This window comes from Pseudorca crassidens, chromosome 11 (genome assembly GCF_039906515.1).
Source record: "Pseudorca crassidens isolate mPseCra1 chromosome 11, mPseCra1.hap1, whole genome shotgun sequence".
Lineage (NCBI taxonomy): Eukaryota > Metazoa > Chordata > Mammalia > Artiodactyla > Delphinidae > Pseudorca > Pseudorca crassidens.
This window is the reverse complement of record NC_090306.1, coordinates 11407597-11423497: the sequence shown is the minus strand read 5'-3', so window position 1 is coordinate 11423497 and position 15901 is coordinate 11407597. Positions and strand designations below refer to the sequence as shown.

Below are 15901 nucleotides of genomic sequence, written 5' to 3'. Positions count from 1 at the left end.
CTGATGTTGCTTTTTAAAGGACCCAATTCTGCTCCAAAATGTTTCAAATAAATCCGGGTTCAGAATATATCAGAATTCATTTTAAATACATTATTTCTTCATAGTGATATTAAACAAGGCCGTGTTAAATATGCCAGGGAAGTAAAACTATTTACTGATGAGAAAGTCAGATCTGATAGCTATCGTGAGTCAAGCTCTTACATCAATGACACACTCTCCTTCTCGGCTTCTGGATGTAGAGCGCTATCTAGAAGAAGCTATCAATAGAGAGGTAAAAAGTGAGCAAGTATTAGGATTGTGTAGGTATTACAGTTACGTGTACATGTATATTAGTGTTATAATCAAGTATTAATACTGAACCTCCTATTCATCTGAGGTCAGATAGATGTGTTATGTGTGTGTGTAGTATATCCATACATTCGGTTCATGCCAACTGTCTTTGCTTCCTAGCCACACAATTCACTGGAAATCCCCAATTTTAGAATTCCTGGTGGACAATTAGTACAGCCTCAAAGATTTCTGTAGGGGAAGAAGAAATTTGCTGAAGTTGAAGGCCTTGTTTTTCGCTTCCTCATCTAGGCTGGTGGTCAAGTCTCTGAAGGAGAAAGGCATCGTGGAGCCTGAACTATACGAGGAAGTTACAATCTACTTCAGTGACATTGTGGGGTTCACCACCATCTGCAAGTATAGCACCCCCATGGAAGTGGTGGACATGCTCAATGACATCTATAAGAATTTTGACCGCATTCTCGATCACCACGACGTGTACAAGGTAACCACTTCACCTAATAGGCTGAATGATGGTTCAGCCCCAGGTCAGCAGAACCAGAATTGGTTGTTTCTGTTATTACAGTCCTCCGTCGCTACCCACTAGCCCCTCTGCCCCAGGATTGGTTCCAGGACCCCCATGGATCCCCAAATCCCCAGATGCTCAAGTCCCTTGTATAAAATGGCATATTTGCATATGACCTATGTACATCCCCATGTACTTTAAATCATCTCTAGATTACTTATAATACCTAATACAATGTAGATGCTATATAAATAGTTGCTGGAGTGTGGCAAATTCAAGTTTTACATTTTGGAACTTTCTGGAATTTTGTTTAAATATTTTTGATTCATGGTTCATTGAATCCACAGTGCGGAACCTGTGGATACAGAGGCCAACTCTACTCAGGTCTTGTCCTTTGTAATTTAAGATTTAATGAATTAGTGGTTGAATCTGAGCTAAAAGTGAAGGGAAGTGGAAGAATAAGAAGGGTCGTAAGTCGAAATGACCTTGTGACTTTAAGGACCAATATGAAAGACACAACATACAGTCCAGCAGGAATGAATTTGGGGTGTTAAATTTAGGGAAAATCGTTTACTCTTCAGTCATCTTCACAAAATGGGCAGTGTTTAGGCTGATTATGAATGAAGGAGAGAAGGTACCAGAGTTATTCTCAGGAGAATTGGAATCTTTTGTCATTGTTGCTGAAGTAGCAAGCATCGTTCGAAGAAGAGTAAAGAACAGAGCTGGATCTGTTGCCTGACCAGGGTGCCGGCCAGTTCCGGGCTGATAATGTCTGAATCGGAAGAGTAAAGGAGAATTGCATTCCCACATTTTCATGTTGGAAAAGCAGCAGAGCATGTGGAACAAGTAACTTCAGAATTAGAGCTCTTTATTCAAATCCCAGGTTGCCACACCTCATTGCATGACCTCATAAAATATAGTATTTAATTTCAGCAAGTCTCAATCTACCTATCAGTAAAATGGCACAATAATACCTAACTCAATGGATTATTTTGAAGATTACTGAGATAAACAATATGACTAAAACTCTGTATGCTTAAGTTTAGGGGTCATTCATGTAACAGTCTGTTATGATGGTTTTACCCACAGGAAGGACTTCCTTTTAGGATTTATCTTAGCCCAGTCCTCACCCTATGTAGATCAGAAAGCCATGCTAACAAGAGTTCCCGTTGAATAGAAAATGATTATGCATTTTTTTTTTTTTTTCCTTTTTTGTGGTAGATGGGCCTCTCACTGCTGTGGCCTCTCCCGTTGCGGAGCACAGGCTCCGGACGCGCAGGCTCAGTGGCGATGGCTCACGGGCCCAGCCGCTCCGCGGCATGTGGGATCTTACCGGACCGGGGCACGAACCCGTGTCCCCTGCATCGGCAGGCGGACTCTCAACCACTGCGCCACCAGGGAAGCCCGATTATGCATTTTAGAGATACTCAGCAAAATGAAGTTAACTAACCAACACACGTGAACAATGTATATGATTATGAAAATAATATTAAAAGGGAGAACACTTATCAAAGAATAAATAGGTCTACTGCCTATTACAAGAAAAGTGATTGGAATCATCATAGTACAAGAAAGTGTATTATATATTAGAGAAACCTATAATTATTATTATTTATTTTTTTAACATCTTTATTGGAGTATAATTGCTTTACAATGTTGTGTTAGTTTCTGCTATATAACAAAGTGAATCAGCTATGCATATACATATATCCCCATATCCCCTCCCTCTTGCGTCTCCCTCCCACCCTCCCTATCCCACCCCTCTAGGTGGTCACAAAGCACCGAGCTGATCTCCCCGTGCTATGCGGCTGCTTCCCACTAGCTATCTGTTTTACATTTGGTAGTGTATATATGTCCATGCCACTCTCTCACTTCGTCCCAGCTTACCCTTACCCCTCCCGGTGCCCTCAGGTCCATTCTCTACATGTGTGTCTTTATTCCTGTCTTGCCCCTAGGTTCATCAGAACCTTTTTTTTTTTTTTTTTTTTTTTAGATTCCATGTATATGTGTTAGCATACGGTATTTGTTTTTCTCTTTCTGACTTACTTCACTCTGTATGACAGACTCTAGGTCCATCCACCTCACTACAAACAACTCAATTTCGTTTCTTTTTATGGCTGAGTAATATTCCATCGTATATATGTGCCACATCTTTATCCATTCATCTGTCGATGGACACTTAGGTTGCTTCCATGTCCTGGCTATTGTAAATAGTGCTGCAGTGAACATTGTGGTACATGACTCATTTTGAATTATGGTTTTCTCAGGGTATGTGCCCAGTAGTGGGATTGCTGGGTCGTATGGTAGTTCTATTTTTAGTTTTTTAAGGAACCTCCATACTGTTCTCCACAGTGGCTGTATCAATTTACATTCCCACCAACAGTGTAAGAGGGTTCCCTTTTCTCCACACCCTCTCCAGCATTTATTGTTTCTAGATTTTTTGATGATGGCCATTCTGACTGGTGTGAGATGATATCTCATTGTAGTTTTGACTTGCATTTCTCTAATGATTAGTGATGTTGAGCATCCTTTCATGTGTTTGTTGGCAACCTGTATATCTTCTCTGGAGAAATGTCTCTTTAGGTCTTCTGCCCATTTTTGTATTGGGCTGTTTGTTTTTTTGATACTGAGCTGCTTGTATATTTTGGAGATTAATCCTTTGTCAGTTGCTTCGTTTGCAAATATTTTCTCCCATTCTGAGGGTTGTCTTTTCATCTTGTTTATGGTTTCCTTTGCTGTGCAAAAGCCTTTAGGTTTCATTAGGTCCCATTTGTTTATTTTTGTTTTTATTTCCATTTCTCTAGGAGGTGGGTCAGAAAGGATCTTGCTGTGATTTATGTCATAGAGTGTTCTGCCTGTGTTTTCCCTAAGAGTTTTATAGTGTCTGACTTTACATTTAGGTCTTTAATCCATTTTGGGTTTTATAATTATTTTTTGTCAAATAGTTTATAAAAAATGATAAGAGCCAAAGATGACTTTTCTGGTATTTAGAGGTGTTCCTAAAATTATATAAAACCATTCAGATTATTTCAACATTGATAGAATTGTCATCACATCTGGATGATTCATATTATTATAAAGTACTTTCATATGGTTAAAATCCTTTATAGCGGGGACTTCCCTGGTGGTGCAGTGGTTAAGAATCCGCCTGCCAATGCAGGCGACATGTGTTCAAGCCCTGATCCAGGAAGATCCCACATGCTGCGGAGCAACTAAGCCCGTGCACCACAACTACTGCAGCCCGTGCGCCTAGAGCCCGTGCTCCGCAACAAGAGAAGCCACCGCAATGAGAGTCTTGTGCACCGCAATGAAGAGTAGCCCCTGCTTGCCACAACTAGAGAAAGCCCGTGCGCAGCCACGAAGACCCAACACAGCCAAAAATTAATTTAAAATATATTTTTTAAAAAATCCTTTATAGTTGTTTTATCAACTATTTCACTAGGCTATAAAAACCCTGAAGAAATTAGCATAGAACTGGTCTTGAACTAGTCCCAGAAAAAGCGTACAGGGCCATGCTCATACTGAGTTCTCGAAAATTTTTTTTTTTTTTTTGCTACACGGGCCCCTCACTGTTGTGGCCTCTCCCGTTGCGGAGCACAGGCTCCAGACGCGCAGGCTCAGCGGCCATGGCTCACGGGCCCAGCCGCTCCGTGGCATGTGGGATCTTCCTGGACCGGGGCACGAACCCGAGTCCCCTGCATTGGCAGGTGGACTCCTAACCACTGCGCCACCAGGGAAGCCAATTTTTTATGTGACTAACTGCTTCTGTTTGATTTCTTGTGCCATTAGAAGGGGCAGATTCACTAATGAGAAACTACTTCCACAGGTGGAAACCATTGGTGATGCCTACATGGTGGCTAGTGGTTTGCCTAAGAGAAATGGCAACCGACATGCAATTGACATCGCCAAGATGGCTTTGGACATCCTCAGCTTCATGGGGACCTTTGAGCTAGAGCATCTTCCTGGCCTCCCAATATGGATCCGCATTGGAATTCACTCTGGTATGTAGTTGAGCATTGTAGCAATCGAGAACCGTATGTACCTGTGTGCACCGACTAAATCAGAAAGGTTAAAGGATCTTCAAACGTGATCAGTTTTCACATGAGGTTTACTCTTGAATCCTCCTGCCAAATACGAAGTCCCGTTACACATCCTGACATAATTAGACCTATAATTAGTCTCTGGAGAGTTCTAGGAAACGACAGCCGTGACAGCACTCATGGAACGATAAACACCCACCAACCACGAACTAAAATACCAAGCTCCGGACTTCCTATTCAAGCTGCCCTATTTACTATGTCATTTATCTCTTCCCCATTCCCTCCCTCTCCCCCACCCCCAACTTCTGTGTATTTTTTTCCCACTGAAATATTACAGTATCTTAAATGGATTATGTTATCTACAGGGGGAAAACATATCTGTTCAGATCCCTACAATAAAAGGGCGTTTATGTTCCCCCAACCCCTCAGTGGTACAGAAAGTACATGGATCACTTTAAAGACCATGAACCTTATCCAACCTTGAATGTAGAGATTTGAGAAGATGAGTTACGAATACAGCAAGTCCCCTACATACGAACCTTCAAGTTGCGAACTTTTAAAGATGCAAACATGCGTTCGCGTGTCCAGTCATGTAAGTTAGTTCACATGTCTGGCGTATGTTGTCACATGCGTGCATCCTCTACAAGTGGTTGTGCTTTTGTGTACTTTACTGTACAGTACTGTTTAGAGTACAGTAGTACAGTATCTTTATTTCGAGCCCAGGATGTCCAGAAGTGAGCGTAAAAGCAGCGATGACGTCGCTGCTACTACTGTGCTTTTCAAGGTACTGTACTGTAAGATTAAAAATGTGTTCTTTATTTTTTGTGTTTGTTTTTTATGTATTATTTGTGTGAAAAGTATTATAAACCTATTACAGTACAGTACTATATAGCCAATTGTGTGAGTTGGTTACCTAGGCTAACTTTGTTGGACTTACAAACAAATTAGACTTAACACGCTCTCGGAACAGAGCTCGTTCCTATGTAGGGACTTATGGTATTACAGAAAAATATAGTGGTAGAGGAACTCAGAAGTCATCTAGATTAATCTTTTACAGGGCATAAATTATACTTTCCAAGATAAATAATAATATAACCACGTTTAGAACAAATAATCCCAGGACTCCCTGAAAACTCAGTATTTCCAAAGTCAGCTCACTCCTTTATCAAATAGTTGTAATTGTTAGACAGTCTTTCCTTGTGTTAAAGTAAATCACATCTCCCTATAATTTCTTGTCATTGCCCCTTTTTCTGCCCTCCAAGCCTCACAGAAGACACAGGGTAGAGAAAACCCAAGAGGTCACTCCAGGCTTTGTGGTGAGGGCCAGACAACTGCATTTGCAAAAGTCATCCTGTATCCACCGTGCCTAGCACAGAGTCAGACAGTAAATATTTGGTTGAGTAATGAATCAGTGAGAGTCTCAGAGTGACAGTATCTAGAAGTTAAAAACTGCTGCCACATCTTTGACAGCCAGGAACATAGCTGTGGCCTTCCCCAGTCACGTCACAACCAAATTGTCGTAGATGTTTACATATACACATAAGGGAACTGTTCGGCATCTCCCTGACCCATCACAAATTGTCGGGCCTGGAGGAAGGGACAGCAGCAGAACTGATGGAACCAGGGAGAGAGAATGGAGCTCTGGGTCCTGGTCCCCTCTCTTTTCCTCTGTGACCTACTCAATGCCTGAGTGACTGCCAGGGCTCAGGCACTGTCACATTGGGCTGGAATGAGAGTAAATAGTAGACACATATACCGAGACGGGTTTATCCCTAAGAAATTAAAAGGTTGCAGTTAAATATTGATAGTTGAAGACAAAACATAACATCTGCAGGCGTTTTCCACCTCCAGGCCCTTCCCAGTTTTATCATTCCGTTTTTGAAGTGACTAGTCAAGGCACAGCCTTGGGAAGCTCAGAGATCTTTTTTTTTTTTTTAATTTATTTTATTGAAGTATAGTTGATTTACAATGTATTAATTTCTGGTGTACAGCAAAGTGATTCATTTATACATACATATACTAGTTTGCATCTGCTAATCCCAAACTCCCAGTCTGTCCCTCCCCTCATCCCCCCTCCCCCTTGGCAACCACAGGTTGTTCTCTATGTCTGTGAGTCTGTATCTGTTTCGTAGATAAGTTCATTTGTGTCATATTTTAGATTCTGGGAAGCTCAGAGAGCTTCTAATCAAGTAGCTGCTGCTGTTTTTGCTTGTTTTTTATTTCTCTGTGGTTGGTTTTGTTTTTTGCATTGAACCTAACAGGGGAGGGTTCAGTATTTTTATTTTTTCAGTGTTCATAAACAATGAACAACTCAATGTTCAATTTTTTCAGTGTTCATAAACACAGAATATTTGTAGGACGAATCTATCAAGAAACTCATAGAGGTCAAAACCCAATCAGCCAACCATAAAATCAATAGTTACCTCTATCCAAAACCCGATTTTGCAGTTTCTGAGTTAATCTTTAACTTCAAAAATTTTAACTCCTTGCATTCCGTCATTCCACACAAATGCTTGCATGAGCAAACCCTTCTTTCCTACCTGATATGCCACCGTGCATCGCCTTGCCTTGGCTTTTATTCTTCCTTTTGGAGTATCCTTGTGCGACAGGCTCCCCATTCTGTATTCACATGGTGCATGAAATGCTCAGGGAAGAAGATGCCAAGTCCTTGTCTTCTGGGTCTTCCATCATCAGGCCACCAATGCCAAAAAGGCTACTCTGACTTAAATAAAAATAAAATAAAACAAACTTGGGCCACTGAGCCTTTGAGTGTACTGTGCCCTCCAGCAGTTCAGAGCTCCGGGCTGTGTGGCTGGAAGAGGAAGCAAGCAGTGGGATCGTCTTCATCCTTCCTGAGAGGCTTCTATTTAATATATTAAAGAGGGGGACTTCCCTGGTGATCCAGTGGTAAAGAATCCACCTTAACAATGCAGGGGACGCGGGTTCGATCCCTGGTCAGGGAACTAAGATCCCACATGCTGCGGAGCAGCTAAGCCTGCTGAGCTCACGCACCTCAACTAGAGAGCCCGCGTGCTGCAAACTACAGAGCCCAGGCGCTCTGGAGCCCATGCGCCACAACTAGAGAGAGAAAACCCACATGCCATAACTAGATAGAAGTGCGTGCGCTGCGACAAAAGATCCCGTGTGCCACAACTAAGACCCAGTGTGGCCGAAAATAAATAAAATAAATAAAATTAAATAAATAAATCTTTATATATATGTGTGTGTATATATATACATATATATGCATATATACACATACATATATACACATATATATACATATATATACATATATATATATATACACACACACACATATATATATATAATCTCAAGGAGCACTTTACACCTTTCAGCCTGGATCTCTGGATGCCTTGTTTGTTGCCAATGAGCTTCTGTGTCCTAGAGCAAAATACTTTCTGAAAGCGTGATTTGAATAATGGTGCTCCCCCAGTGAATACATTGACTTAAAGCAAAAGTCACAGGTCGCATTTCCCACCTTGAACCGCTTCTCCATGAAATGAGGTATCGCGCATCGTGACGCTGAGAAGAGGCCTGCCCCCCCCCCCACTCCACTGTGTGACTTCTGTTGCCTCCACCTCTTGTTTTCTGTCCCTCTCAGGTCCCTGTGCTGCCGGAGTTGTGGGCATCAAGATGCCCCGTTATTGCCTGTTCGGAGATACAGTCAACACAGCCTCGCGGATGGAATCCACTGGCCTCCGTAAGAAGGGAGACTGCTTTTTTTAGAGGACAGAGATTCTGTCTTCCAGCAGAGGGGAATTGTAGGATAAAATGCAGAATAAGTGCCAGTGAGATGAAGAATGACTCTTCACACTGACTGGCCGTGAGCCTGGGTCAATCCAGTCCTTGCTACAAATTGCCGTTTACTGATAACTTTTTTTTTTTTTTTTTTTTTTTTTGCGGTACGCGGCCCTCTTACTGCTGTGGCCTCTCCTGTTGCGGAGCACAGGCTCCATGGCTCACGGGCCCAGCCGCTCCGCGGCATGTGGGATCTTCCCGGACCGGGGCACGAACCCGCGTCCCCTGCATCGGCAGGTGGACTCTCAACCACTGTGCCACCAGGGAAGCCCTACTGATAACTGTTTTATTCTTCCTTTTTGACTCAGTTTTAGACTGTTATCATTAATTTGGGTTCATTTGCAATGCATTCAGGCATGCTCTACCTGGAATAGCCATGAAATTTAGCATAGATCCGTGTAAGTTAAACAGAAATTCCGTTTAACAGGAATCTATTCAGGCCAAGGGTATGAACAGAAGAGCCTGAAGGGAAGGGCTAATGATGCCATAGCTTCTGCTTGTCTCTATATTGCCTGCAGACAGGAAGGAGTTCCTAGGACATTTAAAGTACGATGGTAGTTACACATATAGCCCGTAAAGCTGTGGCGTTGGACTTGGTTCCTGGAAGGAGCCTGATATCTGTGGCAGCAGCCGCCATTTACATGGCCTCACAGGCATCAGCTGAGAAAAGGACCCAAAAAGAAATTGGAGATATTACTGGTGTTGCTGATGTTACAGTCAGACAGTCCTACAGACTAATCTGTCCTCGGGCCCCAGATCTGTTTCCTACAGACTTCAAATTTGACACCCCTGTGAACAAACTACCACAGCTATAAATTGAGGCAGCTGATGTCAAGCTCCTATGCACACTGAACTTTACCTGATGTACATAGCCTTACAAAGTGCTGGACTGAGCCTTTAATAAGGAAAAACGAAAGACATGGTATGCATTCCAGGGCTAAATTTTTTTTTAGGTTTACTTTTTTTTTTTTTTTTATTTTTGGCTACGTCAGGTCTTCGTTCCTGCACGCAGGATTTCTCTTAAACTGAATAGAAATTCAGTGAGTTAGATACAGAGTATATACCCTGGTTCACTTTCCTATTCCTCTTTTATTTGGTTTTCCTTGGAATTGGTTTTAATAAAGAAAATGATAAGTATTTGTTATATGCAAAAACTTATATTGCCTTTTTCTGGCAAGGTAGAGGCAGTGTGTGTTACATCTAGTAAATGCTCAATAAATACCTATGACTATGATAATATTAGAAATATATACAAGAGAGAAAGAAAGCATTGGTAATGTGTGTGCGGGCTTACAAAACACTGGTGGTAGAATGGTATTTTGGCAGTCTACTGACAACCTGATACTGGTTTGAACTAGAAAATCACGGTGTAAAGGAAATAATAAGGTTGGGGCCAAACAGACGGGTTAAAATCATAACTATACAAGTCACTGTCTGTGTAAGCTTGGGAGGAAGTTACCTCATCTTTCTAGGCATCAGAAAGTTGAAGATACAAATTGAGGATGGGATTCCAACCTTGCTGGAAGTGTTTCTGGAAGGAGTTGAAGTGATGTGTTTTAAGCATTGAGCAGCCCTCTGGTACATGGTAGGCAGGCAATACGGGGTTTTCATTATTCTTACTGTTGTTACTGTCTGTGGCACCCAGAGTGGGAAGGTGTTATGTAGTAATCAATCAGTGAACGAGATTGCCCTCACCACTTGTTTGTTAGAAGGATGACCGTTACCCGGGAAGAGTAAAATACGAGAAAATCAAGGCTCTGTAACTCTCTCCAGAATCTTCACCTTGCCGCCAACACTTTAGCTACTTATTGGAATGTCTATATGGAGACACCAGAGCAAATTCCACCTTTTGAGCTCAGCACCACAGGCTAAATCCAAAGCCAGGCCCAGGGGCTCCCACTCTGAGCTGGGATGAGAATTTACGGGGCCAGCCTAAGGAGCCCCCTCCCTCAGGACCCTCTCTCTTCCCGTGTGCGATAATAGTTCTTACCTCACTGATGATATTTTTTAGTATTTTTACTGCAGTATCTAAGCTGCCAAGAGCCCCTGTAATAAATATTCTGGCTCAAGGGGAAACCAATGGTGCCACATAATAGCTCTCAAAACGGGTGAGATTTTCATTGATCTGCTCCGCATTTCCAGCCTTGAGGATTCATGTGAGCGGCTCCACGATATCCATCCTGAAGAGAACGGAGTGCCAGTTCCTGTATGAAGTGAGGGGAGAGACGTACTTAAAGGTAAGGAGTCCGCGGAGACAGCACCCGGAGGAAAGCTCTCACCAGCACCTGGGGGATGCCTCCTTTGAGACTGGACATCCAATGATCAGTATATTGATGAGCATGAGAACGAAGGGCGCTTTCCTGCTCTCCCCGCAATGATCACCCACCCTCCCCTGTAGGAGAAGCTACCACCGAAGACTATAAACTCAGAACATCCCTTTACTCCAGAGACCCCTCCTGATGTTTTGAACTATGGCCACTACGTTATAAAATGCTGCCACCATTTCTTTCACCTGTATCCGGGTTTGTCCCCAGTTCCCCCTCCACTCCCAAGAGCTAAGTCTATTGCAGGACTACTTTAGTCAAAGCCCCCCTCTCCCCACTTATGTCCTCGCTTTTACTGCAAGACGCTGCTACTCTCTAAGGCCACCTTTCTTGCTGTACTTTTCTGAGGTTCTGGACCAGTGAACCTCAAGGTGTGGCTCCACGTTCTGCCTCAGCATCGTCCGGGCACTTGTTACAATGCGGATGCCTGGACTCCCCCCGCAGGCCTGCGGAGTCAGACCCTCCTTGGGTGTAGATCAGAAATCTGTGCTTGAAACACGCACTCTATGTGACTGTGATGCGCAGGGAGACGGAAGAATCCCCGTTTCAGATGCGCCACGCTGCCCCGCACGTTTAGAACAGCAGCCCTCGAGAGCCTCCGCGCGTCTCCAGGTGGCCCACCGGCTGCTAGTTGAAGGCAACCGCACTCACAGTCGGTCTGAAGCCAATGATCGGCCAAGACCACCTGCCTCTACTAGTCATAGGGCCGCTGGCCTCTACTCTGTGACAACTGGGAGAGCCTCCTTTCAGGTAGTTGTGTCCAAACATCACACTTGCTTTTTTAATTCTCCGTAAATACATTTTCTGCAGGGTGTTCCCCCCAAAACAGAAGTGGTCTAAGGATTATTACAGTCCAAACAGAGCCCCAAACCACAATTGTTTTGAATGAGTGATTTTTAAAAATATAAACATCCAGTCTCCTTTTCAAATACAAGCTCTAGCAAAACCAGAATTGCCTGTGTTTCCCTTTATTTTATAGCCTCCAGATGGGCCCAGCCAGTGGTACTTAGTGAATGTTTATTACGATGCACACGCGTTTATAATTTACACACTTAATGTGGGGAAACTGTGGGCCAAGTTTCGTGGCAAAGTTTTGGGACAAAAAGGGCCGGAATAAAACGTAGACAACAGAAACCAGTTGGATTCGTTGGCGTAGCAGGATTGCAGATGAATGTTCTTCCTTCTTCATTTAGAGCTCTTGTGCTGTTGCTGTGGTGATATTTTGAAATATCTTTTGGGAAAAAAGAAAATTCTACTTTGAAAAAGCACGTCTGGTGGATGAGAGACTTATTTTTTAACAGGCACTTAGACATAAAGATCGGTGTACAGATAATGCAAATCATATCAGGAACAGGTGCTGTCCTAAAATATGGGCACTGATGAGAAACTCAGAGGTGAAATGTCTTGGAAACAGATACTTGTCAGAACGGTGGGCTAGAGCCGACTGTCTTGGTCTCCATGGTACACACCTTTCTCTTCTCTCTAGGGAAGAGGAACTGAGACCACCTACTGGCTGACCGGGGGGAAGGACCAGGAGTACAACCTGCCAACCCCTCCAACCGAGTAAGCTGCCTGGGGCTGTGATGGGGAGGGGTGGGGCAGGGGAGGTCTTGGCTTTGTAAGTTGTGCTACGTGCGGTCGAGTGCTTTGCCAGTGGCAGTGATGCAATGAATACAAGGTGAGAGACTACACACATGAAAAAGCTTGGAAACCTCCCTTCTCTGACTGCTAGAGGGTTTCAGGTCTGCTCAGGAGACCAGAGGACAGTTTAGGGCTCCCTCCCTGCCCCTCTGGTCGTGACAAAAGTAGAGCAGTGGAGCACACTGTACTGCATTGCCTCCCGTGCCTGCAGTGCTCTGCCGCCACCCGATGAAACAGGAACGCCCCCAGCTCCAGGACTGCGGGTCTGGGTCTTCACATGGAGCATGTGTTCCCCGTGAGATGAGGAAGACAGGTTTCAGGTCCAAGTAACCGGTTTCAGGTTCCCCTAAAGGTGACTCAAATGGTCTTCCGGTTGCACCTTGGCCACTGCGATCAGTCACTGTGGCCGTTGGAATGGCTTTTGCTGTGGTGGAGAAACCCTGTTTTGCAGACTCCTAGACGCAGGACCCAGACACATGGGGAAGACCGTAGAGATGCCAAGTCAACCCAGATCGTCCCTGGGTCATGGGGGACCTGGCCCCTTATTAAGAGCACCCCAGGTCCCTTCTAAACTCTTGAAACCCTCCACCTGTTGTGAGCCCTCCCCAGACAAGCCACACCCCTAGGAAGGTGTGGGACCAATGTGTTTTCAGAGTTTCATGGTGGCAGGGGCCTAGCACCCTCCTGGCTTCCTTTCCCCTCCCTGCAGAGGTATGTATAAACCTAACCGTGCCTCCGAATTCCGCAGCATGTTGTTGCACTTTGAAATTGAAATATATCAATAATTTCCTGCTCGAAATATATTCTGCTTTTCCTACAACTACACAGAGCAGGGATGACAGATCTTTAAGCTCATCAAGGGAAGGCAAGGATCATTTTGTGTTGTCTGGACTTCCTGTGTTCAGCCCAGAACAGGTGTTCAACAAGTATTCAGTGAATGGAACTGGCGGTTCTGGAGCTGAGGGATAGTCTGTATGAATTGCTGAGAAGATCCGTTTTCCCTCCGCACTCTCTCTCCAGGGAAAGCCAACAGCGATTGCAAGCCGAGTTTGTAGACATGATCGCCAGCTCTTTACAGAAAAGACAGGCCTCAGGGATAAGGAACAGAAAACCAACCCGGGTAGCCAGCTACAAGAGGGGCACCCTGGAATACTTGCAGCTGAACACGACAGACAAGGAGAGCACCCATTTTTAAACCTCAGTGAAGTCTAAGGGCTCGGGCAAACTAAGCCCAGCTGCACTTGGGCAGGTGTCCTGAAGCTTCCATTTCCCTGACACCTCAGTGGAACGGAAGAAGACTTAGATGCAACCTCTTCAGCCTCGGCTGCCCTGTCTGGAACATAGACTTGCTTCTGTGAATCAAATGTGTGCTGTGCCCTCAGTGCGATAATTACCTTTTACTCTGGGGCCCAATCTCAACAGTTACCCCAGGGAGCTTCGACCTGGGAAAGAAGAGGAATGAATGTACCATCTCGAAGTTGAGGAGATTTTGTTCTTATTTCGCCTATTTTTGTTTTGTTTACTGGCTCTTTTTACTTCTGTATTCGTGATAGGATTCTTTTTTTAATTGTCGCAATTATATTTTAAGTACTTTGTCTCCATTAAATTATATTTAACTCATAATTTTTGCAGAAAATATGCAGTATATGAGGTAGGAATAAAAGTTAAGTGTTTCCTGGGTCTGTGGATGTGTTTCCATCTTTTCCACCCATTTTTCCTGGAATGCACCATCCATCGCCTTGCACTCACTGAAAAACTGACTTAAATCCCCTGCACTGAAGGAGGGCAAATAGCATCATTGCTCAGGGATACGAACCTTGATGTTTATCATTACCTGTGTGCATGTGGTAATTTTGTGTCTAGGCCTCTACCATAGGAGCTGGGCTAAATTCAAATCCTGTTTACCTGTAAAGACACATTACTTCAAACTCTTCAAACCCCCTTTCACATCCAGCAGCAATCTCTTGCCCCTTCTAATGGCACTCCAGCATGACTCGTCTGCTTGAAATCTCTGGGGAAAGGACAAAAGTCAGGTTGAGTAGACTAGTATCAGCAAGGGCAAGAACAAGCATGTAACACCCTGGCTCTAAACCACTAAAACAACTGCTCTAACCACATCATGCCTCCCCAGGCCTCTGCCACAAAAGCCACCCCAGAGATTAAGAAACAGGTTATGTCTTCTCCATCACCTGGAAAAGCAGACAATCAAAAGGTAATAGGGCTTCCCTGGTGGCGCAGTGGTTGAGAGTCCACCTGCCAATGCAGGGGACACATGTTCGTGCCCCGGTCCAGGAGGATCCCACATGCTGCAGAGCGACTGCACCCGTGAGCCATAGCCGCTGAGCCTGCGCGTCCGGAGCCTGTGCTCCGCAACGGGAGAGGCCACAACAGTGAGAGGCCCGCGTACCGCAAAAAAAAAAAAAAAAGTAATAAATTATCTCCTGATATATAGGTTGAACACGTAATATGCAGCAAGAGTCCTTCCTTGGAATCTGGAGGTTTATAATCTGTCTGTGCCTCTGTGTCCAGCACAAGGAGACTATACACAGGGATGAGGTCGTGGCATGGAAGTTCTTGGTCATTCATTCATTCAGGAAGCACATTTGACCTTCTCCTTTTATTCCAGGGACTGGGCTTAATGTAGGCTGTAGAGACATACAGTCTCTCCAAACCTTGAATCTTATAGGAGAGAGAGAAATGGAAAGAGATAAGTGGGTGTGGGAACCAAGCAGCATCCTTGACAACAGGCAAACTTAGCAACTCTAAGGTCGACCAGAAAATTGTTTTTAATGCTCACAGGGCATTGATGAAAAACTTCTCAGTTGAAGGCTCCCGTGTTTGTATTCTATTATAGACTCTACGTGGTTGTGAAATATTTCTTGACCTTTAAACAGATGTGTGGCCTCGGCTTGACCACTTAACAGTGTGGATGTATAACACCAGTGATGACAGTGACTAAGAATAGTACCGGCCAAATTCCTTCTCTGCTCTTTTCTAGCTGTAAATTAATTAATGTCTCCAAGCCTCTGTTTCATTAATAAATCATTAATCATAATATCCACCTCAAGGAGTTGTTATAATGATTTTTTTTAATGAAATTTGTCAAGAACCTAGCACAGTGGTTCATATAGTAGATTTTCAACATATAACCTCTACCTTCAACTTTTCCCCCCTCTCTCTACTTGCTTAATTAGTCAGAACTAAAGCATTTCAAACACAGGACTTTCATGTGCAATAAGCATACTTAAGATGATTTTTTTTCAAGAATTGATTATAGAATT

At 43.8% G+C, this 15901-nt stretch overlaps 1 protein-coding gene across 1 annotated transcript in view; it reads left to right on the top strand.

The window, feature by feature from the left end:
• The window catches only part of GUCY2C (guanylate cyclase 2C), a 78446-nt gene extending 64146 nt beyond the window's left edge, over positions 1-14300 (top strand). The window contains exons 22-27 of the mRNA XM_067695764.1: positions 580-772; positions 4620-4794; positions 8459-8557; positions 10798-10892; positions 12466-12542; positions 13641-14300. Coding sequence (XP_067551865.1) covers positions 580-772; positions 4620-4794; positions 8459-8557; positions 10798-10892; positions 12466-12542; positions 13641-13815 — 814 coding nt within the window. The 3' untranslated portion in view covers positions 13816-14300. The remainder of the gene's footprint in view (positions 1-579; positions 773-4619; positions 4795-8458; positions 8558-10797; positions 10893-12465; positions 12543-13640) is intronic.
• Positions 14301-15901: the final 1601 nt, after the last annotated feature.